The 27197-nt window shown below is 41.4% G+C and overlaps 1 protein-coding gene across 5 annotated transcripts; it reads right to left on the reverse strand.

Moving 5' to 3' along the window:
• Window positions 1-537: 537 nt before the first annotated feature.
• Window positions 538-25526, reverse strand: LOC122542561 (creatine kinase U-type, mitochondrial-like). Of its 5 annotated transcripts, none has more exons than XM_087982104.1 (11): window positions 25455-25526; window positions 24842-24909; window positions 18773-18927; window positions 16964-17150; window positions 12292-12387; window positions 9366-9587; window positions 8085-8170; window positions 7737-7860; window positions 6916-7050; window positions 4084-4209; window positions 538-3710 (listed from the first exon to the last, which is right to left on the reverse strand). In XM_087982104.1, the coding sequence occupies exons 3-11, from the start codon at window positions 18913-18915 to the stop codon at window positions 3591-3593; spliced, it is 1239 nt and encodes a 412-aa protein (XP_087838230.1). In that variant the 5' UTR covers window positions 18916-18927; window positions 24842-24909; window positions 25455-25526; the 3' UTR covers window positions 538-3590. The 5 variants fall into 5 exon arrangements, with proteins under 5 accessions (XP_087838230.1, XP_087838231.1, XP_043536383.1 ...); XM_087982105.1 differs by having other exon boundaries at window positions 18773-18886; window positions 25455-25524; XM_043680448.2 differs by lacking the exon at window positions 25455-25526 and having other exon boundaries at window positions 24842-25012.
• Window positions 25527-27197: the final 1671 nt, after the last annotated feature.

The raw sequence follows: 27197 nt of genomic DNA on the forward strand, positions 1-27197 counted from the left end.
AGGGTTTTTGACAGATAGTTGGCATGGGGTAGATGTGTAGGTGATACAATTTCATTCAGGGTTTATTGGGTCCTGGACTTCTGAAATTGATATCTCCTTCTGATGGAGTGACTGAGAGACTTTCTTCCCTTTTAAAGTCAAACACAGTGTGAAGAACTTGGTGTGTGTGCATGGTTCCCCCACATGGTGGATGCCTTTAGCACAGATGAACATTTAGCCCTTTGTGTCTGTGCTGGCTTTCTGAATGACCAGTTCACTCTGTGCTATTCAGTCCTTTCCCTCCAAAGAGCCCTTCATGTTCATTCTGTTCATACAACACTCTGACTCCCTGTAAAATGTATTGTCAGCATCTGTCTCCTCTACACTCTCGGGCAGTATATTGCAGCCTCTGACAATTCGTTGTGTGAGTATATTTACAAGTGTACAAATTTGAACCAGGAATGGTTTGCTTTGAGCCTACTCCATTCTTCATGGCTGATTTGATTCCTCCTCATTCCCACCCACCCCTAATAAACATGCACCCCTTTGCTTATCAAGTGAGTCCATCTCTGTCTTAAAAATATTCAAAGCCTCTGATTCTAACATCTTTGGGAAAGTGAGATCCAGAGACTCATGACCCTCTGAAAAAAAGTTATTTTTCCTCTTTTCAGTCTTAAATGGATAACCCCTTTACTTTTAAACCATGACTTCTTCTTTATCCTCCCACATGAGGAAATATACTTTCCACATTCACCCTATCAAGACCCCTCAGGATCTTATCGTTTTAAATAAAGTCGCCCTCTTACTCTTCGAAATTCCAATGGATACAAGTCTAGCCTGTACAACCTTTCCTCATAAAAGAATATGACATTCCAGGAATTATTCAAATAATTGTACTGTTGGGGAAGGCAATAAACAGGGAGTTAGAGATGCAAGCAATAAAAGTATATCTCTAATTATGGGTGACTATAATCTGAAAAAGATTGGATCAGTCAAATCAGTAACAATACTTTAGGAGGAATTCCTGGAGTATGTACAGGATGGTTTTCTGGATTAATAAATTGAGGAACCAACTAGAGAAAAGATCTGATGAAGGAGCGACGCTCCTATAGCTAGTGCTTCCAATTAAACCTGTTGGACTATAACCTGGTGTTGTGTGATTTTTAACTTTGTCCACCCCAGTCCAACACCGGCATCTCCGAATCAGAGAAAAGACCAACTCAGACTGGGTACTGTGGAATGAGATTGGAATAATTGGCAATCGAACTGTATGAAGCCTCTTGGGGAAGACTGACCATAATATGATAGAATTCTTCAGTAGGATGGAGAGTGACTCTGGGACTAGAGTCCTGAATCTGAATGCAGAAAAGTATGATGCATGAAGCACGATCTGGCAATGATAAATTTGGGGATGCCACTTAAAGGAATGATGGTGAATCAGCAATGGTAAATATTTAAAGAGCACGTGGATGAACTGCAACAAATGTTCATTCCTATCTGGCATAAACAGAAAACAGAAAGGGGGGCCCAATGATGGCTGGCAAGGGAAAGTAGGCTTAGTATTAGATGCAATGAAGGGGTACAAATTGGCCAAAACCAGCAGTAGACTTGACAATAGGTTGCATTTCAGATTTCAGTAAAAGAGGACAAAGGGATTTATTAAGAAACGGAAACTAGAGTATGGGAGTAAGCTTATGGGGAACATACAACCACCTGATGAAGGAGCGGCGCTCCAAAAGTTAGTGCTTCCAGTTAAACCTGTTGGGCTATAACCTGGTGTTGTGTGATTTTTATCTTTGTACACCCCAGTCCAACACCGGCATCTCCGAATCAGGGGAACATACACACTGCTTGTAAAAGTTTCTATTGGTATGTGAAGAGGATAGGTTTAATGACAAATGTAGGTCCTTTAGTATCAGAAACAAAGCCAGTTATGATGGCAGCCCAATTCAATACATACTTTGGATTTATCATTACAAAGGAGAACACAAATAATGTCCCAAAAATTGGGGAATACAGGATCCAGTGAGAGGGAGAAACTGAGTCAGTCTTGAAGAAGGGCTTATGCCCGAAACGTCGATTCTCCTGTTCCTTGGATGCACCTGACCTGCTGCGCTTTTCCAGCAACACATTTTCAGCTCAGTCTTAGTAGGGAAAGTGTGTTGGGGAAGTTGATGGGATTAATGGCTGATAATTTCCTCCAACTCTGATAATCCACATCTCAAAGTATTTAAAGAGGGTCCTGGATAAAATAAATGCACTGGTGGTCATTGTCAAGATCCTCTGGAATGGTCCTTTTGGAGTGGTTAGCTGATATAAAACCACTATTTAAAAAAAGGTAGAGAGGAAACAAGGAATTAGTAGACTGGTTAGCCTGACATTGGTAATGGGGAAAATGCTAGAATTCATTGAGAGTATTGTGGACGTGATCTATATGGACTTCAGTAAGGTGTTCTACAAGGTTTTCCATAGGACACTGGTTAGCAAGGTTAAATCTCATGGAACACAGGGACAACTAGCCATTTGGATACAAAACTGGCTTTAAGGCAGAAGGTGGAGAGTTGTTTTTCAGACTGGAGGCCTGTGACCAGTGGAATGCCACAAGGATCGGTGCTGGGTCACTACTTTTTGTCTTTTACATAAACAGTTTGGATGTGAACATAGGAGGTATAGTTAGTAAGTTTGCAGATTATATCAAAATTGGAGGTGTAGTGGATTGCAAAGAAGGTTACCTCAGATTACAATGGGTTCTTGATCAGATGGACCAATGGGCTGAGAAGTGGCAGATGGAGTTTAATTCAGATAAATGCAAGGTGCTGCATTTTGGAAAAGCAAATCCTAGCAAGACTTTTACACTCAATGATAAGGTCCTAGAGAGTGTTGTTGAACAAAGAGACCTTGGAGTGGAGGTTCATAGCTCCTTGAAAGTGGAGTCACAGGTAGATAGGATAGTGAAGAAGGTGTTTGGTATGCTTTCCTTTATTGGTCAGAGTATTGAGTACAGGAGTTGGGAGGTCATGTTGCGGCTGTACAGGACATTGGTTAGGCCACTTTTGGAATACTGCGTGCAATTCTGGTCTCCTTCCTATTGAAAGGATGTTGTGAAACTTGAAAGGATTCAGAACGGATTTACAAGAATGTTGCCAGGGTTGGAGCATTTGAGCTATAGGGAGAGACTGAATAGGCTGGGGCTGTTTTCCCTGGAGTGTTGAAGGTTGAGGGGGGACCTTATAGAGGTTTATAAAATATTGAGGGGCATGGATAGGGTAAATAGTCAAAGTCTTTTCCCTGGGGTCGGGGAGTCCAGAACTAGAGGGCATAGGTTTAGGGAGAGAGGGGAAAGATATAAAAGGGACCTAAAGGACAACATTTTCACACAGAGGGTGGTGTGTGTATGGAATAAGCTACCAGAGGAAGTGGTGGAGGCTGATACAATTGCAACATTTAAAGGCATCTGGAAGGGTTTATGAATAGGGTATGGGCCAAGACCTGGCAAATGGGACTAGACTAGGTTAGGATATGTGATTGGCATGGACGAGTTGGACCAAAGAGTCTGTTTCCGTGCTGTACATCTGTATGACTATGACTCTATGTTTAATGAGATATACATCTCAATGGTAACTGTTTATGCGTAGGGCGGGTGGGATTTGGATATCGTGACTTTGCTGGAGTCTCTTCTCACACTCAATTAAATAGTTGACTCCATCAATCACTAATTGAACAAGCTCCACCTGAAGAAAGGAACAAGACATTCAAGATTAGACTTTTACATTATCAAAAGGGGGAGGGAGAATCCTATTTTTGTTTTGGAAAGATAATCCCCTCTCCATGCCTCTTTTCCCGTCCAATTGCCATGCTTGATCCTTCCTTCACTTCCCAAAGGAAATCTATCCCTGAACTGATATCCTCCCCTTCTTCTGTTCCAATTTCCCTGTATTCCCCCCTTCACTTCCCCAATGAATCCTGACCCCTCCCACAAATTCTCCCTTTGTTATCTCGAGATCCCTTCAAGGAAACCTATTCATGTACACTTTTCTCTCCCCTACTGCCCCCTTGTGCCTTCCCCATTACATAACCACTGTATAATAAACTGTGGGAACTCACCTCAGATTTCCCCAGACGGTCCAGGTTTGAGATATCAAACACGCTGTCCACAGCTTCGGTGTCCTCTCCCCCTGTCCCTCGTTTCTGCAGTCGCAGGTTCTCCAGGATCTTCGGGAAGCGAGGATCCTGAATCAGAAATTAAAGATAACAGGGAGCTTCTATCAAACAAAAAGCTGTCTGTTAACATCCAAATTAAAAATCACACAACACCAGGTTATAGTCCAACATTGTTAGATTAATACCGGTATTGCAGTTGTATTAGAACAGTATAGCTACAGGGTATGCCACATTTTGGAGAGTAAATCTTCAGTACTAATATTGAAATATTGTCAGCACCCTTTGCAGTATTCAGTGTCTTCTGCCTTTCCTTGATATCAAGTGGAGTGAATTGCATTGGCCAAAGACTAAGTTAAGATTGTTGTGGCTGCCTCAGCCTTATCCTTTGCAATGAAATGCTGGGGTCCCCCATTGTTAAGAATGGGAATATTTGTGGAACCTACTCCTCTATTGAATTGTTTAATTGTCCACTATTTGCAAATGGATGTGGCAGAATTGCTGAGCTTAGATCTGACTTGTTGATTGAGGAATTTGTTAGCTTTGTTTATCACTTGCTGCTTATGCTGTTTGAAAGGCGAAACAGCCCTCTTTGTGGCACCATCAGATTGACACCTCATTTTTGGTTATGCCCGATAGTATAGAGTCATAGAGTTGTACAGCATGGAAACAGACCCTTCGGTCCAACCCGTCCATGCCGACCAGATATTCCAACCCAATCTAGTCCCACCTGCCAACACACGGCCCATATCCCTCCAAACCCTTCCTATTCATATACCCATCCAAATGCCTCTTAAATGTTGCAATTGTACCAGACTCCACCACATCCTCTGGCAGCTTATTCCATACATGTACCACCCTCTGCGTGAAAAAGTTGCCCCTTAGGTCTCTTTTATATCTTTTCCCTCTCACCCTAAACCTGTGCCCTCCAGTTCTGGACTCCCCCACCCCAGGGAAAAGAATTTGTCTATTTATCCTATCCATGCCTCTCATAATTTTGTAAACCTCTATAAGGTCACCCCTCAGCCTCCGATGCTCCAGGGAAAACAGCCCCAGCCTGTCCAACTTCTCCCTATAGCTCAAATCCTCCAACCCTGGCAACATCCTTGTAAATCTTTTCTGAACCCTTTCAAGTTTCACAACATCTTTCCGATAGGAAGGAGACCAGAATTGCATGCAATATTCCAACAGTGGCCTAACCAATGTCCTGTACAGCCACAACATGACCTCCCAACTCCTGTACTCAATACTCTGACCAAGAAAGGAAAGCATACCAAATGCCTTCTTCACAATCCTATCTACCTGCGATTCCACTTTCAAGGAGCTATGAATCTGCACTCCATGTCTCTTTGTTCAGCAACACTCCCTAGGACCTTACCATTAAGTGTATAAGTCCTGCTAAGATTTGCTTTCCCAAAATGCAGCACCTCACATTTATCTGAATTAAACTCCATCTGCCACTTCTCAGTCCATTGGCCCATCTGGTCCAGATCCTGTTGTAATCTGAGGTAACCCTCTTCGCTGTCCACTACACCTCCAATTTTGGTGTCATCTGCAAACTTACTAACTGTACCTCTTATGCTCACATCCAAATCATTTATGTAACTGACAAAAAGTAGAGGACCCAGCACCGATCCTTATGGCACTGCACTGGTCACAGTCCTCCAGTCTGAAAAACAACCCTCCACCACCACCCTCTGTCTTCAATCTTTGAGCCAGTTGTGTATCCAAATGGCTAGTTCTCCCTGTATTCCATGAGAACATCCGGCAACTCCTTTCACATTTTTAATGGAACAAACTTGGTCCTGTAGCTTGATAGTAATGATACAGTGAGGGATCTGCTGGACTATGAGGTTACAGATTATGTTTGAGTGCAGTCCTGTTTTTGCTGATCGCCCACAGTCTCATAGATGCCCAGTCTTGAGTTACTAGACCTCTTCCACCCCAGTTATAAAGGTGATAGTGCCACACGGCATGATGGAGTGTATCCTCAAAGAGAAGACAGGAAATGGTGTCCACAAGCACTGTGCATTGGTCACTCCTACCATACACCCTTTATACTGTGGTACGTGTAATGTAATTGCATCTATGGCAGTCCTTCTACTCTACTAGTCAACATATACCATCGGCTCTTCTAATTTTGAGAGTTTTTTTTCCCTGTGTGGGTTTTCTGCTCGTTACAGCAAGAGGCTTCACTACCAGGTAAGAAAAATTTTTATTTCAATAACTCCCAAGACAACTTGGACATAGTAAAACTCCCTCTCTACTGTCTTCATTAAACAGGGACAGCGCTGGGTTAGATACAGAGTAAAGCTCCTTTTACACTCCCAGGGCAGGGACAGCATGAGATACAATGCACAGTAAAGCTCCTTCTGCACTGTCCTCTTCAATGAGCCCCAGCCCTTACCCCAGTCAAACTCTTGTAATGTCTTTGTGATCATTACCATTTCTTAAACCAGCTAACCTGTGGGCTGTTCATGTCAGGTTCTGTTTAGTCCTGCTCCATGTTAAAGCAGCCTCTGTTTTGTTTCTTGTGAGCAGGAATCCCTGTGGAATCTCAGCCCCCTAATTTGTCACTTAATTTCACAAGGAGTTCTCTATCATCGTCTAAAGGAGAGAGGCCTACCTTATTCCCTTTCCTTTCACTGGTATTCTCAGCATGTAGTTTGCGAATGTTTTGTGTATCAGGACTAACTGATTTCAGCGTCATGTACAATGGAGAGTAAATGATGTCCATTAGAATTGAAGCCCAGTTGGAAAATGAGATTGAGCTGGTACCTTGCTGAGCATGGGTAGTTTGATGTGTACCCCAGCTCGGAGTCCAGTGCCCAGGTTTGATGGGCATGTCAGGATGTAGCCAATTCTCTCATTCCACATAAACTCCCAGCCTTTCTCAGCGATCAGTTTCTCAATCTGGAAAAAACATTTTTGTTTCAAATCTCAGCATTGTATTCTGTTTTTCTAACAGTGGCAAGGATGAATGGAGTCATAGGGTTACATTGAGTGTACAATATGAAAACAGGGCATTTGATTTTGTGCTGCAGCTTATTGTCTACACCAGCCTTCCCCAGCCCCCTTTCACCTTCACCTAACCCCATCAAGATAACATTCTCCATTCCTTTCTCTTCAGTTTGTTCACTCGTTTTCCCCGAAATGTAATCTATACTATTCACCTGAACCACTCCATATGTTAATGAATGCTCAACAATGAGGCACAGAAAAGCCAGGAAAACATGGAAAATTCAACAATTTTCATCAAAAGTAACAAAGAAGCAGGATAAATCAAAGTTTCAAGAGGAAGTGACTGAAACAAAAGGCAGCTTGTAAAAGTGAGGAGAAGGTAAGGTGTCTAGTGGAGAAATGTTTCCTTCTGAAATAGGTCTTATTTTTATTCTGTTAAAATTGGAGGTACATTTGAAAGGGGAAAATTTACAGGGCTGTGTGAGGAGGGAGTTAGGATGAGGGGCTTCAATATTAGGACTAACAGCATAACTTTCTCAAACAGCCCGGACAGATATGTTGGGCTGAATAGCCTGCTCCAGATTGTGCAACAGTGGCGGGAGGATCCTAATGGATCGGTTGCTCTTATAACTGTTTACCTCTTTGAGACCCCGGCAGAATTTCTCAAACACCTTCTTCATGTTACCGCCTTTTTCCATGGAGATAATTCGAATATGGTCCTCCTCATTGATCCAGATTGAGAAAGTCTTCTCATTATTATACCTGTAGATACGTGGGAACAGAATGGTTTGGTTATTTTTAAAACATCACTTGTATTTAGACCCAGAAACACTCATCTTGGCATGATCATTTTCCTGCACCACCTTGTCTCTGCTGACCTGCATTACTTTCAGATCTCCAGATGTTTTGGAATTCAGTATTGCAAACTTCATGTTTACCTTCCTTCCTGGCCACAATCCTCTCCTTTTTCCTGAATCCAAACTTACCAAATGCCCCGAGCATCGGGCCAATCCCTGGCCATCCCTGAAGACAAGTGGAAAGGTGATGCTGGTTTGTTAAACAAGAGGTGATCCTATAGAAAGATATACAACATGAGATTAAGATATAGAGTAAAGTTTCCTGTACACATGTATAAAGACTGCATTTTTTTTTGTGTAACGATATATAAAGGTACAAGGTAAAGTTGCAATAGTCCCAAAGGACCATAGTCTTTCTCTCTCATTACATAGAGACAACTAGTGGTGGTTTAACCTGAGAGTCAATATATCTCAGGCAAGGAACGCGTTGGAGAGGATGGACCTTCATGATGACCTCTGCAGGTGTGGGAATTGGAGACATGTGGAGGCCGCATCTTATTATTTCTCTGACTAATTGATTGTGATCTAAAGTAGAAAATAACTATTTCTAAAGCCAATGACTAGGGATGAATTGACACAGGAACCAAAGGTTTTAAGACTGGAAGAAGCAGGATATGTCCATATCTCTCTGTAGCCAAATAACTCAAACTTTAAGATTGTCAACTATTCTCTCCTCTCATTTACTGTCAGTTGTTTCCTCTAACTGTGAAATTAACAATTGAAGTGTAAATCCCCTGTGTCTGTGACAAATAACTGAGAATCTGGAAGGAAGGAATTAGCAGAAGAGAAACACTTGGGAAGAGAAAAGGACTGCATTCTTGACGTCTGTCGACCAGGAAAATTAAACTGTGATTCCAATTTTTTTTCTTTGTTTGTCCCACTCTGTGTATGGTGGGTGTAGGGGTTCAAAAAGGGGGTTAGAATTGATAGCTCATAATTTGGCTAAAACATATCTTTTTGAAATAAACTGTAGTTCGCATTAAGTGCCAGATCCTGATTCCTCCAGGCAGATATTTTGGGACTTTTCCTACTTTGATTAAATCATTAATTGTTGTGGTGACCCTGAAAATAGTGGGGCTTGAGAATCAACAGACTTTCTTAAGTGGGTCATAACAACTGTTTCCATCAAATACTTCAAGGTTAGTTAGACCAAAGCTAGACAGAGTAGAGCTCTATCTGTACTGACCAACAGTGTTCTGAATGTTTTTTGTCAATTCGCATAGAATGAGGGACAGTGCGATACTGCAGGGTCCCAGGAGCTTGGTGATTAATTAACAAAATCTTACAATATTGAATCCTTGCAGATATAAGAAACATTCAGGACACATTGGAAATGCTAGTGTGGAAGCCACTGGTCACTGCACCAGCCAGTTCCTTCTAACCAAGATGAATTGTGGTTCATTGTCTTACATCAATGAGCTGTTGCTGCTCTTTATCTGTCATACTGCTCAGACTGTAGTATTTTCCAGCTAGATCTCCCTTTAATCCAGCTAATGCCTCAACAGTCACCCTCTCCACCTCTCTCCTCTCAGCCCGAGTGCAGGCAGGAGGCATGCTGAGTCCTCGAATACTTCGACCAGTCCTGACACGTGAGGAAAGAACATAGTTTTCATCAAACTGTCCATTCCTAATCTGTAAAGGAAACAAAGATAGGAAACTTCATAGTTTGTGCTTGACTGAGCCAGTTTTTTTGTGACACTATTCCTCAGTGTTGAAATAAAAACAAGAAGTGCTGGAAAATACAAGTTTCGTAGCAACACTGAAGAGAGAAACGTTGTTAATGTTGGCTCAAGACAAGTTGTATCAGACTCAAAAATGTTAACTGTGTTTTTCTCTTCTTAGACACTGCCAGACCTGTTGAATTTCATCAACACTTTCTGATTTAATTTCAGATCTCCAACATCTGCTGTGTTTTCCTTTTATTCCCTCAATATTAGAGTCATAGAGTTATTGGCACGGAAACAGACCCCTGCTGCTCAACTTGTCCATGTCAACCAGGTTTTCAAAACTGAACTAGTCCCGTCTGCTTGCATTTGGCTCAGATTATTTTATACCTTTCCTATCAACATACCTATCCAAGTGTCTTTTAAATGTTGTAATTGTACTCACCTGTACCATGTCCTCCGGCAGCTCATTCCATAGACACACCACCCTCTGTGTGAAAACGTCCCTCGTGTCCCTTCTAAATCTTTCCCCTCTCATCTTAAACCCTATGCCCTCCAGTTTTGGATTCCCCCACCCTGGGGAAAACACCTTTATCCATGCTCCTCATGATTTTTTAATAAACCTTTACAAGGTCACCCCTCAGCCTCCTATGTTCCAGGAAAAAAAGCCCCAGCCCATTCAGCCTCTCCTTATAACGCAAACCCTCCAGTCTCAGAAACACCCTTATAAATCTTTTTTGCACCATTTCCAGTTTATTAACAGGCTTTCTATATAGTTGAGCCTGGAATCTTTACAAAGTCTGCCTCTGGGGGGTAGATTTTAAAATTATTTTTAGAGATTCATCGCTCACAAGTAATTTCCCTTGAAATGAATGGTTTGCCTTCCAGAGGGCAGGTAAGATTCACTCACGTTGTAGTGGGTCTGGGATCACATGTCGGATTGCTATCGCTAAAACTAACTTTCTATTCTGGATTCTGCAGCTGCCATTGATCCTATAACTGAAGCAATAGCCTGGATTAAAATACAGTGAATTGCCATTACCCACCTGTTTCCCCTTGACTTTGCTCAATACCTAACAAAAAAAAATACAGTCAGCATTTCATGTTTTATCTGTAAATTTTTATTTCCACTGTTGGTCCAATTGATTCCTTCGTACAAATCACGTACAGACTTCTCAATAAGATCATGGTTGATCTGATAATCCTCAACTCCACCGTCCTGCATTTTCCTTATAACCCTTTATTTTCTTATGGTTAAAAATCTGTCTATCTCAGCCTTGTTTATTAGTAACCACCATAGAGCCCCAACAGCGCTCTATGGTAAAGAATACCTACTCTCTTCGAGAAGAAATTCTTCTTATCTCTTAAATGGGTGATCACTTACTGTGAAATTATGCTCTCTGGTCCTAGACTGTTCCACAAGGGGAACAACTTCACTGCATCTATTCTATCAAGCCCCTTAAGAATTTTATATGTTTCAATAAGGCCACTTCTCATTCTCTTAAGCTCTAATGATTACAGGTCTAACCTACTCAACCTCTTGTAAGAAGGAATACCGAGAATCAACCTAGTGAAATTTTTCTAGACTGTTTCCAATGCCAGTGAATCTTTCTTTACAGAGGGAACCAAATCTGTTGACAATATCCTGTGGTGTAACTAGTGCCTTATATAGCTTTAGCAAGATTTCGTTATTTTATGTACCACTTCCTTTGAAATAAGGCCAAAATTCTATTGCCTTCCCTATTACCTTCTGATCTTGGATGATAGCCTTTTCTGAGTTATGCATGAGGATTCCCAAATCCCTTGGTTATGCAACTTTCTGCAGTGTTTCTCCATTTAAATAATATTCTGCTCCTCTATTCTTCCTACCAAAGCACATTGAGAACAATGGCTAAGCAGCCAAGCTGTTTCAAGCTTCCACTATCTTGGCTGCTTCCATGTTATTTTGGGGTGCAAGTCCATAGCTTCCTGCAAGTGGCAACACAAATGGATAAGATGACATATGGCATATTTGCCTTCATCACTTGGTACTTTGAGTATAAAAGTTGGCAGGTCATTTTGCAGCTGTATAAAACTTTAGTTAAGCTACATTTGGAGTGTTGTGTGCAGTTCTGGTTGCTGCAGTATGGGAAGGGTGTGGAGGCTTCAGAGAAGGTGCAAGGGGGTTTACCAGGCGTTGTCTGGATTGGAATGTATTAGCTATCAGGAAAGATTGGACATACTTGGATTATTTATGCTACAGCATCAGAGGCTGAGGGCCAACTTATTAGAAATATATAAACTATGAGAGGCATGAATAGTTGGAGTCTTTTTCCCAGGGTAGAAATGTCAAATATTAAGGGGCAGAGATTTAAGGTGAGGGTGGAAAATTTAAATGAGATGTGTGAGTTAAGATTTTTACAAAGAGGTGCCTGACAAGCACTGTCATGGGAGGTGATAGAAGCAGATACAATAGCAATGTTTAAGAGGCATTTAGATAGACACATGAACAGGCAGGCTAAAGAGGGATATGGATCATGTACAGGCAGATGGGATTGTGGTGGGCTGAAGAACCTGTTTCTGTGTTGTACTGTTCTGTCATCTATGTTCTGTTTTCCAGTAATGTTAGCTTTGCAGACAATGCTCTGTTTTCAGAAACTGAATACCAATATAGCAGTTTGGCTTCTACTCACTTTACTTGCATCCAAATCTTTGACATGTTTCATGATCTTCGGATCGTATCCATTGTGCTTTTCTCTAATCACAGGGTCGAATATATCAGCAAAAACCTGCATGGTTGGAGGTGACATTGTTAGCAAGTGTTAGCAGCACCAAAGAGCTCAGCATGTTCAGTGGAGAAAGAGGTGTAAAACCTGTGTCCACACCTTCACCCTCACCTTCATCCAAGGCCCCAAAGGATCCTTCCACATCTGACAGACGTTCCTGTACCTCCACATACATCATCTACTGTGTCCCTTGTTCTTGATGTCTTCTCCTCTACATTGGAGAGACAGGATGCCAACTTCCAGAACGTTTCAGAGAATATCTCTGGGACACATGCACTAAACAACCCCACCGCCCTATGGCCAAACACTTAACTCACCCTCCCACTTCGCCAAGGACATGCAAGTCCTGGGCCTCCTCCACTGCCTAGCCACCCGATGCCTAGAGGAAGAATGCCTCATCTTCCACCTTTGGACCCTCCAACTATACGGGATCAATTTCACCAGCTTCCTCATCTCCCTTCCCCTCCACCTCATCCCAGATCCAACTCTCCAACTCAGCACCACACTCTTGGACTGTCCTACCTGTCCATCCTCCTTCCCGAAGTCCACCTTGGAGGATGGTCACCCGAAGGTCCGACGCTGAATGTCCTGGACCACGAAGTCCAAGGTGGACTTCAGGACAGGCAGCAGAGGAAAGTGGCCGAGCAGAGGCTGATAGCTAAGTTCGGTACCCATAGGGAGGGCCTCAACCGGGACCTTGGGTTCATGTCACATTACAGGTGATCACCATTGCACTACACACACACACTCTCACATACACACGGACACAGGTACACACAGACGCGCACACAGACACCCACACACACCCTTATAGACACACAGATCCCACACATGCACCCCCTCACAGACTTAAGACACTCTGCACTCACTACACACACACACACACACACACACTTTCTCACACTCACAACCCCCACCCCAGACAGACAGACAAAGACCCACATGCACACATATATTTTGTGTGGTGAATTTTTTTGGTACTTTCAGAGTTATATTGCACTTTGCTCAAAAACCACATGCATTCATGTAGAACTCTGAGCTCAAAAACTGCATGAATTTATGTAAAACTCTGTTATCTCACTTTTTAGATTGGAATTAATCTAAACATCAGGTCATAGACAGAGAACACAGGGGGCTAACACCTTCAACATATTGTCTAGCTATCACCATTGTTAACAGCTAACCCGAGAATGCAACTTTTAAAAAAAGGGTTTTGTGATTTACACATGAAAGAAGTGAAACTATCACTGTATTCTAACAGATGAAAGGCTTAACAGACAATCAATTCTTCAATGTATAATTTCAGTTACATCACACTGCAAATTTTTGCTATAAATTCTGTGTTACGATCGAGCCCTCCACAATCACCTGATGAAGGAGTGACGCTCCGAAAGCTAGTGCTTCCAATTAAACCTGTTGGACTATAACCTGGTGTTGTGTGATTTTTAACTTTATACCCTTCATGATTTTGTAAACCTCAATCAGGTCCCCCCTCAATCTCCTTTTTTCTAGTGAAAATAAACCTAATCTACTCAACCTCTCTTCATAGCTAGCACCTTCCATACCAGGCAATATCCTCGTAAACCTACTCTGCATCCTCTCCAAAGCGTCCACATCCTTTTGGTAATGTGGCGCCCAGAACTGTACACAGTATTCTAAATGCAGCTGAACCAACATCTTGTACAATTTTAACATGACTTGCGAGCTCTTTTACTCAATACCCCGTCCAATGAAGGCAAGCATACTATATGTCTTCTTGAGCACTCTATCCACCTGTGCAGCAACCTTCAGGGTACAATGGACCTGCACTCCCAGATCTCTCTGCTCATCAACTTTTCCCAAGGCTCTTCCATTCATTGTATAATTCACTCTATAATTAGACTTGCCTAAATGCATCACCTCACATTTGTCTGGATTGAAAGCCATCTGCCACTTTTCCGCCCAACTCTCCAGTCTATATTCACCTGTATTCTCTGACAGTCCCTGATGCTTTCTGCTACTACACCAATCTTTGTGTCATCTGCAAACTTGCTGATCATACCAACAGTGTCCCCTTCTAGATCATTTATGTATATTACAAACAACAGTGGCCCCAACACTGACCCCTGTGGAACACCACTGGTCACCTTTCTCCATTTTGAGAAACTCCTTTCAACTACTACTCCCTATCTCCTGCTGCTCAACCAGTTCTTTATCCACCTCGCTAGAACACCCTGCACACCATGTGACTTCACTTTCTCCATTAGTCTACAATGGGGAACCTTATCAAACGCCTTACTAAAGTCCATGTATATGACATCAACAGCCCTTCCTTCATCTAACAACTTGGTCACTTCCTCGAAGAACTGTATTAAGTTGGTAAGGCATGAACTCCCCCGCACAAAACCATGTTGCCTATCACTGATAAGCTCATTCTTTTCTAAATATAAATAGAGCCTATCTCTCAGTCCCCTCACCAGCAATTCCCCACCACTGACGTCAGGCTCAATGGTCTGTAGTTACCTGGAATATCCCTACTACCCTTCTTGTACAGGAGGACAACATGAGCAACCTTCCAGTCCTCCGGCACCTCACCTGTATTTAAGGATGCCACAAAGATGTCTGTCAGGGCCCCAGCAATTTCCCCTCTCATCTCCCTCAGCAACCTGGGATAGATCCCATGCGGTCCTGGGGATTTGTCCACCTTAATATCCTCTAGCATACCTAACACATCTTCCCTACTTATGCCAACGTGATCCAGACTAATCAAACTTCTATCTCTAGTCTCAAGATTCATCATGTTCCTCTCCTCAGTAACACTGATACAAAGTAATCATTCAGAATCTCACCCACTCTCTCAGGTTTGGCACACCGGGATGGCACCATTCGCCACAGCAGATTCGCCGCCGACGATTAGCCACTGCCCATTGTTCACCGAGGACGCTTAGCCACCGCCCATTGGCCACTGAAGACGATTCGCCACCGCAATATTTTGAATATTGGTGGTAGCGTTTACTTGTTTTAATAACCATTTATTTTTGTTAATAGATTTTTAAAAATTTTACAAAGTTTAAAATGTTAGAGAACAAGCATATCTAAACTATATAAAATTGTCATTATATTGGTTAAGGTAGTGTTTGCGTTGCGTTGTTCTTGAATATGGTGAAAGAGATTGTTTGGAATATCTTAGAGGAATAGTGCATAACTATCAAATGAACTGAAATTTCATTGTTTAATATTAATGTGAGATTTTACTGCCATTATAAAGATTTTTAAAATATATTTCCTTTTTCTGGTTAAAGTTTGTAACTCAATTTTATATATAAACCAATAAATGATATTTATTTTATCTCTTTGTTATCAATACGTAGTATGTAATTGTATAAATAAAGGGGACTGAGAAGTATGAAAGAACAGGCAGGAGGGAAAACAATCACTACATATATATATTTCCAGTAGCAAATAGTCTCCAGAGGTCAAACGACCCCAGTGGAGAAACGCTGGTGGAGAACTGGCAGTGGCTAATCATCGGCAGCGAATCTGCCATGGCGAATCATCACCAACCCTTGGCACACAGCCTTCCTTCATTATCTTTTAGTGGACCAATCCTTTCTCTAGTTACCCGCTTGCTTCTTATATAAGAATAAAATGCTTTGGGATTTCCCTTAATTCTGCTCGCTAAAGCTATTTCATGACCTCTTTTAGCCTGCTTGATTCCTTGTTTAAGACTTGTCCTACTCTTCTGATATTCCCCAGGGCCCGTTCTGTTCTTAACTGCCTAGACCTTATGTACGCTTCCCTTTTTCTCTTGGCTAGTCATACAATTTCTCCTGTCATCCACGGTTCACGAATCTTGCCTTTCCTATCCTTTGCCTTCAATGGGACATGCCTATCCTGCACTACCGTTAACCTATCTTTGAAAGCCTCCCACATCTCAAATGTGGACTTCCCTTCAAATAGCTGTGTCCAATCCACATTTTCCTGCTCCTGAAGTTATAGAATAAAGGTGAGCCATTCAGCTGTAGTGTTTTTCTCCACAAAGTCCACCTGATCCAGTCTAACCTCCTGCTGATAATCTATTGTAATATTATATTACTCTATAACATTATTCTTATACATTACTCTTACAGTATTATGATATTTACAGCAATAATTTATTCCCTTTTACATCTAGAGCCTAATGCAGCTTGTGCTCCTTCACCTCTCTGGTGCTACTGAATTATATTTTCTAAAGGATTTTGATGCACATTGGTTATGAACTAATTTCCTGTGGATCAGTTGCCCACCCAGTGACTCACAGAAGAAAAGAAATGCCTTGTGTTCTGGTCAGTGAAGAGTGGGATAGGTTTGATGATCCATTTGTCAACTTTGGATATCCATATGTTTCCTCAGAAACCCAGGTGGAGGTCATAGTTCAGGGTAGCTTTGCTTTCAGGAAGAGTGCAAACAACAACAAGGTAAGTGAAGCAATCATGGCTGGCTAACACAAGGCTGAGTTTATCCAAATATGCTCCCCTGGAATAGACAGATTTTGTTGTGCACTATGTGAGTATTTTCTGTGTATTTTCAGTGGCCATATTCACAGTACAGTTATACTTACTGCATATGATTCTTCATCTCCTGCTATTATTCCTATGGACTCTCCAGGATTGTCCACTCCAGTCTGAATGCACTGATCCAGTGTCCAGCCACTGGATGTAGATTTATCATGAAGTTTGGCATATAAATCAGGGGTCAGGTAAGTTGCCATGTAGCTGTTGTGCTTTTGGAGATCAGGATATTCTGCACTGAGAGCATAATGTAGAATAAATATACACCCACAACAATATTTGTATTTCTATAGCACCTTTAATGTATAGCACCTTTAATGTGATACAAAAGGAGACTTAATGGGAATGTAATCAGTGCAAGATTTGACAATGAGTCAAAGGTGATGTTAGGATGGGTGGGAAATATCTTTGTTAAAGAAGTAGGTTTTAAAAATGGGGGTAATTTTTTTACTATTGTCAAAATACAACATGCAATGCAATAAATGTTATTATTAATGATCTCAAATATTTATTTCCATGTTAACTGGCAGTGTGCTCAATCTGTAATTCTGAAATTCAAAGTTTTTTGTTCCCTGGAGAACTGGCCAGTAGCTGTAGAAAGTTTCACTGACCAAAATCCCACATTTTTGTTCTATAGGCCTAAACTTGGTCCTTACACCTGAATCCCAGGATTATGGATTCTAGGATTTGAGCACATAATCTAGGATGATTTGGAGACGGTCACCATAGGTGACCTCCATTGCACTATATACACACACACATACACACACACCCTCTCTCATACACTCACACACACATCCTTTCACAGACTTAAACCCCTTTACATTCATACTCACACACATACATACACCCTCTCACAGACACTCATAACCACCTCCACCCCCACCCCCCACTCCTCCACACCCACATGACACATACACATATAAGTTTGTGGGGTGAATTTGTACTTGCAGAATTACATTTTACTTTGCTCAAAAACTGCATGAATCCATGTAAGATTCTGTAAATCTGATTTTTAGATTACAATCAGTCTGACCATTGTGGCACAGACAGCCTCACAAGGAGTTAACACCTTCAATACCTTATCTGGGCTGACATGACACCAATTGTTAAAGTGCACTTGAGAATATAACTTGTAAAAAAAGTTTTGCGATTTACATATGAAAGAACTGAAACCAACATGGTCATTCTAAAAGATGAGAGACTTAACAAACAATCCGGGTCTTTTTCAATATATAATTTCAGTTAAATCACACTGTAGACTTTTGCTATAAATTCTGTGTCTTACAATCTTATTCTCCACAATCACCTGATGAAGGAGCAGCGCTTTGAAAGCTAGTGCTTCCAAATAAACTTACTGGACTATAACCTGGTGTTGTGTGATTTTTTAAAACTAGGATGATACTGTCAGAGCAGTAGTGAGGGGTACTGCACTGTGGGAGAGGCATCACCTTCATGCAATGTTAAACCAAGGCTATATCTGTCAGCTTAGATATAAACGTTTTGTGGCACTATTTTGACAAAGAACAGGTGAGTTTTTCAGAGTATCCGAGCAAATACCTATCTCTGAATCAACATAACAAAAACTAATTGCCTTCTCTTTAGCACCTTGCTGACTGGAGTGTGATTAATGCTGCTGTGTTCGCTACACCACAACAGTGACTATATTTCCAAATACCTCATTTAGTGTAGAGTGCTTTGAATCATTCAGTTATCGAAAAAAAACTATATAGATGTAGTCATGATCACCTGATGAAGGAGCGTCGCTCCGAAAGCTAGTGTGCTTCCAATTAAACCTGTTGGACTATAACCTGGTGTTGTATGATTTTTAACTATATAGATGTAAATATTTTTCTTACCTGGGAGGATACAATTTCCTCTGTTTTGCCCTTGCTTTCATATAATCCCTTGTGAGTAAGAACCCATTGGCCAGAGAGCCAGCCCCCAGTAACATGAGGGTGCCAATGGTCCTCCTGTTGGTTAAAAAGGAAGTGCTGGCCATTTTCAGAACAACCTGCAGGAAGAACAGCAGCAAGAAGACTGAAGGTAGAAAGATGTGAATGATGTGAGTTCCAAAGACAGGGAAGTGCTGTGAGTCCTAAGGCATCCACTATTCAAAGATATTGCTTACTTGATTTTATCTTTTCAAAAGGTCCCTTTGTTTGCCACTCTGACGTCTTATGCTTCTGCTCACCCTCATCAGTTCTCAATTGCATTTTTCTAATTTGCATAAAATAGTGTTGAGACTGGTATGTTATTAGTAGTTCATAAGAATTTAATTAGAATGTGGCATGCATTGGAATACTTGCAAGCTGAATACTGCTGGAGATACATTCCAAAACTTGATTGTGCAATGAATGTTTAGTGGTTTTAAAAGTTTAATAAAGGTTGTAATGAATAGTGACCTTGGCACACAGACTGAGCCCTGGTTTCAGCACCATGTTGGTTAGACGTTACATAGATCCTTCAGTCTCTTGGATCAGGGTTGTGGGTCAGGCACATTTGCAAGTCAGGTCGATACCAGTGAACAAAACAGATGAATTAAGGATTCACAAGATTTGTTCAAGAGTGCTGGATGTGACAGGAACATTTTCAAATCCTGTAGAAAATTTTTACAATCACTTTTCTGTTACCCGAAATCAGACCAAATGCTGATATTAATGTGGCTGGGAGAGTTGGAAGGGGGAACCATGAGGACTTCAGAAGTCAGGGTTTAGCAGAAGAGAAGCCATAATGAACTTTCTTTCTATATGTAGTAGATGAGAATGAATCGAGATGAGAGCAATCCCCACCGCCTCCCTCCCCCCCACAGTTTGCCAATGGTGGAGAGGCTTTGGAGGAGAATGATACACTCAACTGTGTCAAAAACTGCAGACTGGTTGAGAAGAAATAGGATCAGCCATGATCTTATTGAATGGCAGAAGTGATTCGAGACACTCAGTGGCCTATGTGGAGGGTCCACCCACATCCCAAATGTCTGTCGGATGTGAAAAGATTGCAGGATCTCCTCCATTTCCCGCACCTCCACCCTTGAACCCCACCCCTCCAATCACAACAAGGACAGAACCCTCCTGGTCCTCACCTTCCAACCCACCAACGTCCGGATACAGTGCATCATCCTCCGCCATTTATGCCACCTATGTCCAGACCCCACCACCAGAGATATATGTCACTCCCCACCCCTTTCAGTATTCCGCAGAGACCATTCCCTCCGCGACTCTCTTGTTAGGTCCACGCCCGCACACCCCCTGCCCCCCCCCCACTAACCCACCCTATACTCACTGACCTTCCCTTGCTGCCGTAAGAGGTGTAAAACCTGTGTTCACACCTTCACCCTCACCTTCATCCAAGGCCCCAAAGGATCCTTCCACATCTGACAGAGACTTTCCTGTACCTCCACATACATCATCTACTGTGTCCCTTGTTCTTGATGTCTTCTCCTCTACATTGGAGAGACAGGATGCCAACTTCCAGAACGTTTCAGAGAATATCTCTGGGACACATGCACTAAACAACCCCACCGCCCTATGGCCAAACATTTAACTCACCCTCCCACTCCGCCAAGGACATGCAAGTCCTGGGCCTCCTCCACTGCCTAGCCACCCGACGCCTAGAGGAAGAATGCCTCATCTTCCACCTTTGGACCCTCCAACCATATGGGATCAATTTCACCAGCTTCCTCATCTCCCTTCCCCTTCACCTCATCCCAGATCAAACCCTCCAACTCAGCACCACACTCTTGGACTGTCCTACCTGTCCATCCTCCTTCCCAATTATCCACTCCACTCTCCACTCCGACCTATCAACATCACCCTCCATCTTCATCTACTTACCGCATTCCCAGCTACATTCCCCCTAGCCCCACTCCCCTTCCCAGTTATCTCTCAGCCCCCTTGGCACCCCCTGCATCCTCCCAATTGATGAAGAACATATGCTAAAAACATCAGTCCTCCTGCACCTTGGATGCTGCCTGACCGGCTGTGTTTTTCCAACACCACACTTTTTTTTAACCCACATTCACCTTATCTATGCCCCTCATGATTTTCAAGACTTTTATAAGGTCATCCCTCAACCTCTTATATTCCAGTGAAAAAATCCCAGCCTGTTTTTATAAATCAAACCCTCTATTCCCAGCAACATCCTGGTAAATCTTTTCTGAACTGTCTCCAATTTAATCATCTCCTTTCTATAGCAGGGTGACCAGAACTGCATGCTCCAGAAGACATCTTGCCAACATCCTATTCAACATGACATCCCAACTCATATATTCAAAGATCCGAGCAACGAAGGCAAGCGTGCTAAACACCTTTTTAACCACCCTACGACCTGTTATGCAAATTTCAAGGAATTATGTACCTGAACCGTAGGTCCTCCCTTCTACAACACTACCCAGGGCCCAACCATTAACTGTAAAAGTCCTGCCCTTGTTTGCTTTACCAAAATACAATACCTTGCTTTTTTCCAAATTAAACTCCATCTGCCATTATTTAGCGCATTGATCCAATTGATGAAGATCTCTTTGTACTCTTAGATAACCTTCTTCACTGTCCACTACACCACCAATTTTGGTGTCATCCGTAAACTTACTAACCATGCCTCCTATATTCTCATCCAAATTGTTTATATAAATGACAAACAAAAGTGGACTCAGTACCAATCCTTGTGGAACACCACTGGTCACAGGCCTCCAGTCCGAAAAACAACCCTCCACCACCACCCTCTGTCTCCTACCATCCTCTGTCTCCTTGGAAACCATGCATCCTTCTGGATAAAATATCGAGTTCAATAATTTTAAGACTTGAGTTCTCCCATGTCCTTCCCCCAACACTCACACACCGGGCTTTGATATCACATTGTCTGTTGTTACACATAATGCAATTTTAGCCACTAACAGTTCCCGTTAATAGCTATTCACTCTCGTAGCCTGGTTGTTATCCACCCTTTTGTCTGTCAAGCTGCTCTTCTCTCTCTATGAGCTGTATCCCCACCTATCATTTACGCATTCTCCCAGTGTCTGCGTGGGTTTCATCCGGGTGCTCCGGTTTCCTCCCAAATTCCAAAGATGTGCAGGTCAGTGAATTGGCCATGTTAAATTGCCCACAGGATTAGGTGCATTAGTCAAAGGGAAAATGGGTCTGGGTAGGTTACTCTTTGGAGGGTCGGTGTGGACTTGTTGGGCCGAAGGGCCTGTTTCCATACTGTAGGGAGATGGGTCACTGGACCTGAAACACTAACTATAATTTCTCTTTTCAGATGCTGCCAGACCTGCTGAGCTTTTCCAGTAATTTCTAGTTTTGTTTCTGATTTACAGCATCCACAGTTCTTTCAGTTTTTCTCTAGAACATAACCTGGTTCTCTCTCAAGGTTTATATGTCCGGTGTCAATGCCTCTGGGCCATTGCCTCCTCCCAGTTCAAACTTGCTGCCTAGTTATAACAGAGGCCAGCTGCCAGTAGTTGGCAAATTGTTTACAGACTAACATTGTGAATGCAACTGTACATAAAGTCTAAAATTAATTTAATAAGCTCAATAGAAAAAATCAGATCAACCATGAAAATTCCTCTACTCACCAAATTCCCCAAATTTAGTGTTCTACATTCCTTTGGATCCAATGAAGGAAGTCAAGAGGGGAACCGGATATTTGGGAAGCCCAGGATCACCATTAGTTTTGCCCAGGTTTGTACCTGAGAGGGGACTCTGCAATTCTGCTGAACTCTAGAATTGACCACGAAGACATAAAATATTGTCTCTGAGACAACTGATTGCCAAAGAGTATTCTTATTAACAGTGTCCTGCGCATTTACAGAAGTCCCATGCTTATGTGTTATGAAGTTGAAGGTGTGTATTATAGCTTTAAGAGAGTGAATGCTGTTTTGCACTGACAGCTTACAAGCTTACTAGTCATATGACTAGTTAGCAGCCTCAGAGTGTACTAGAAAATTGAAAACATGTAACATTTGGCTGTGAAATAGATACCTGAGTTGGTTACTTTTTTGACAACAATTTGAATTTAACCAATCATTTTAAATTATGCCCCAGCATTCTAAAACCTAATCGAGTTTGAATTTACTGTTTGAGCCAATCTCGAACCAATGAGATGATCCAATGTTTGGGGTATAAAAAAGAGCAGGAACTTTGAAAGTTAGATAGAGAATGACCGTCATCCAAAACACTCTATCAAAGGTACCCTTTTCATATGAAGCATCTTTACAATAAAAGACATAAGATGACTCAGAGAGACCTTCAGCTGAAAGGAGAAAGACACCAGAGATGACAGCTGCTGACAGGTTTTGAAATTAGGTTGATGTAATTTTAATGTGGGTTTTTATTGGAACAGTATATTGTTACAGAGTTGGAGGCAAATAACAAGCAGTTAAGAGAAAGGGGGTTTAGAGTTGTGAATAGTTGTTGTTTAATGTTCACATTTAGAGTTAAGTAATAAAGTGATATTACTATGCAAGGTTTGTGATATTACTTTCTTTAAATGGTGGAATTTAGGAGTTCTCTGTCACTCATACTTTAACAGATTACGTGTCGAGGTGAGCTTTTCTGGTTGTTTGGTTTAATTAACAGATGGGTTCATGGTTTGTCGTAACATATGCCATCACAAATTCCAAAGATTTGAATTGGCCATGATGAAAAAATACTGGTTTGAACTGGTCTTTTTTAGTAACCAGAATAGCACCTCTTCCATCATCCACTGAAATCCTTCACTCATCAAATTCCCAAATCTGGAATGTATTAACAGCATTGTTTCTTAAAGTTGTATTTTGAGTTACTTCCCCATATGTTAACATAAGTATCCTGTATTTATATGAGCAAACTATTCCAAATATATTATAGAATCCCTACAGTGTGGAAGCAGGCCATTCAGCCCAACAAGTCCACACCGACCTTCCTAGGAGAAAGTGAGGACTGAAGATGCCGGAGATCAGAGCTTAAAAATGTGTTGCTGGAAAAGCGCAGCAGGTCAGGCAGCATCAAAGGAACAGGAGAATCGACGTTTCGGGCATAAGCCTGAAGAAGGGCTTCCTGAAGAAGGGCTTATGCCCGAAACGTCGATTCTCCTGCTCCTTTGATGCTGCCTGACCTGCTGCGCTTTTCCAACAGCACATTTTTACACACCGACCCTCCGAAAAGTATGCCAGCCAGATCCATTCCCCTACCCTCACACTCTACATTTCTCCTGACTAACGCCCCTAACCTACACGTCCCTGAACACTATGGGCAATTTAACATGTCCAATTCACCTACCCGCACACATTTAGACCGTGGGAGGAAACCGCACCGCCTGGTGGAAACTCACGCAGGCATGGGGAGAATGTGCAAACTCCACACTGTCGCCCGAGGCTGGAATTGAACCAGATCTGTGAGACAGCAGTGCTAACCAACATGTCTGAATTAGGAAATATGGTGAAACGTAGGCAAGGGGAGTTAGATTTCTTGTATCAAAAATTCTTGTTCTATTCTTAAAACTTATTCCATTCTTGAGATAAAGGCAACATTGTCTGGAAATGTTATGCATAATATCTCTCCACCCTTCAGGCACTCTGCCTGTACTCCTGATGAAGGGCTTTTGCCCGAAACGTCGATTCTCCTGCGGATGCTGCCTGAACTGCTGTGTTTTTCCAGCACCACTCTAATCCAGAATCTGGTTTCCAGCATCTGCAGTCATTGTTTTTACACAATAGCTCAGCAGTAAAACATGACAAATTAGTTAACCAGTTAAACCAGCATCTCAGCTTAAATCTAATGAGTAGATAAAATTGAGGTACACAGGAGCCGAACTTCTCCATATTCTTTCCTCTATTTAAATCGAAAAGGATCACCAAAATTAACTTAGACACCAAAGAAACAGGAGATAAAGATCCAACATTATTTATATTCACTATCCAAGAGTGCTCGAGCGATGAGCAGGATGAATCTTACCTTTATCCAGCCAGGCTAAAAGAAGCTGAGATCAAAAGTTCTGCTTCAGTCAAAGGCTCGTCAAAAGTCTTGTACAGATAGATTAAACAGAAAAACAATTAGCACAAAATGTAAGAGTCAACTAGTGGACTTAATAGTGTTTGCCAACAGAATATAGCATGATTTGAAAGATGCAAATTAGAGAGTGGCTAAACCTGTAATGTGGCATTTTGGACAGATTCATTTTGCTTTTTTTTGTAAATATTAGTTTGGCCAATAACAGCAGGGGGACAGCCCATGTGGTTTGCATTATCCATGAGAAACCAGCGATAAGAATGGTCATGTTAGATTACTCTTTGTGTCCGTCAAATTAATTATACATTTTGACTGGAATTTACAAAAACGTTGTCAACAACTAAAATCCTGAGATTCCCTGCTGCAAATTTGTTGCAAACTGGGTTAAAATTAAATATTTTTAAAGATATTTTCTGAAATACAGTACTGAAGTTAATAAAATGTATTAAAACGAAACAAAATATTTGTGTTTTCCACTACTTTCTTCTCTGAAAATATTTTATGTTAGTGAGCTGTAATCAGGATTATAAACCCAAGTTTTTTCATATCCTTATTCTACATTTGTGAAGAGTTGGGTACAGGGAAGAAACCTCTTCTGTATAGCACAGTTTCAGTGTACTTATGCTATTCAGCTCTTTTGTCCATATATGAACCAAGGTTGCAAGAGGGTCAGGAGAGGAGTGGTTCTAGCTTGATCGCACTATTGATGACACCTTCCGTCACTTTACTGACGATCGAGAGTAGACTGATTGGGTGGTAATTGGCTGTTTTTCAGAGTAGAAGATATGCTTGGACATGTTGGCACCCACATCAAGATGGAAATGTTACAGGCTTGGCTAGGGGTGTGTCAATTTCTGGAAGAGACATTTTCAGTAATAGTTTAATCTTTTGAATTACAAACACTACCATATATGACCAAAACTGTTTGTAACCACGCTTTTCTTGGGGCAGTCACCGAACATTCAGAATTTGTTAATGTATCTCACCATTCTGAAATTTTAAAATATGTTTTAAGATAAATTTCAAAGTTTATAATTTTCAAAGTTTATGAAATGTTCAAAGATGTTTAACCATATTAAAAAAGTTAACAAATGTAATAGTATTTAGATAAAACCACTGTAATAACACATGACAGAGAGGCAGCAGTAGACCATTCAGCCCATTGAGCTTGCTCTGCCATTCAATGTGATCATGGCTGATTGTGGGCTTCAACTCCACTTTTCCACCTGCTTCCTATTTCCCTTGGTTCCCAGAGAGATCAAAAATCTGTCTGTCCCACCTTAAATGTATTCAACAATTAAATATTAAACAATGTATTCAACAATTAAATAGCCACAACTCTCTTTGGAGAGTTCCAAAGAGTCACAAATCTTGGAGAGAGAAATGTTGGATCGCCTGCCATCAAACTGAGGACCGACCTCAAACAGTTTGTCTTTTGCTTATGATTTCATTCGAGATATGTAGTCGCTGTAAATACACTATGCTTTTGTCCCATTACTCCATGGATTGCAACATTAAATGAAAACATTTTATTTTTATGCGGGTAGGGTATGTCTTTGTGATTTGTTTGCAAAGCAGCTGAAGATATACATTAACTCGTCAAATTCTTTGCATATTACCTGTGTTTTGCACTGAATATGAAAGGATTTCCCAATTCAACATCAAAATAATACATTTCATTATGGGTATATCATCCCCCTTTCTAGTTTTGGTTTTACTGATTGTTGATTCTCAATATTCTTAAAACTCATCCTCTCCACTGATCCTGGCCACATCAAACCTCAGGTCTTGTCCAGCAGTTGGGTTTATTTGGAAAGTGTAGGAGCTCAGGGAAAGGAACTTTAATTTCGATAGCAATTCTGGAATAGCACAATGTGTACCCAGGGCTAACCTTTTGTCAGTAATGCCAGAAATTGATATTTCACTTCAAAGATTATGACAGTTTCCCTATTTGGTCATCATACATGTGTTGGGTAATACAAGCTGTTACAGATAAATGATCACAATTAGCAGCTTCACTGGAACAGTCATTTCAGCGATTCCATACTGGTTTATCATACATGCTTAAATGATAGATTTTCAGAATGCTCTTGTTGTTACTGTTGCTCTAAAATACCCAAATTACCTTTTCCTTTTGTGTCTAAAGGATCATAATGTCATTTGCTTGTTCATTTTATTGACAAAGTGGAATCTGTAGTGAAATAGTGACAGTGAGTAGATGAGACAACATGCATTTCCAAGCTCTATTCTAAAATAATTTTATGAACCTCTGCAGAAGTGCAGATCAACCCGTTACACCCTC

This window comes from Chiloscyllium plagiosum, unplaced genomic scaffold, assembly GCF_037043375.1.
Source record: "Chiloscyllium plagiosum isolate Xiang-an unplaced genomic scaffold, Cpla_swu_hap1 HiC_scaffold_42, whole genome shotgun sequence".
Classification (NCBI taxonomy): Eukaryota; Metazoa; Chordata; class Chondrichthyes; order Orectolobiformes; family Hemiscylliidae; genus Chiloscyllium; species Chiloscyllium plagiosum.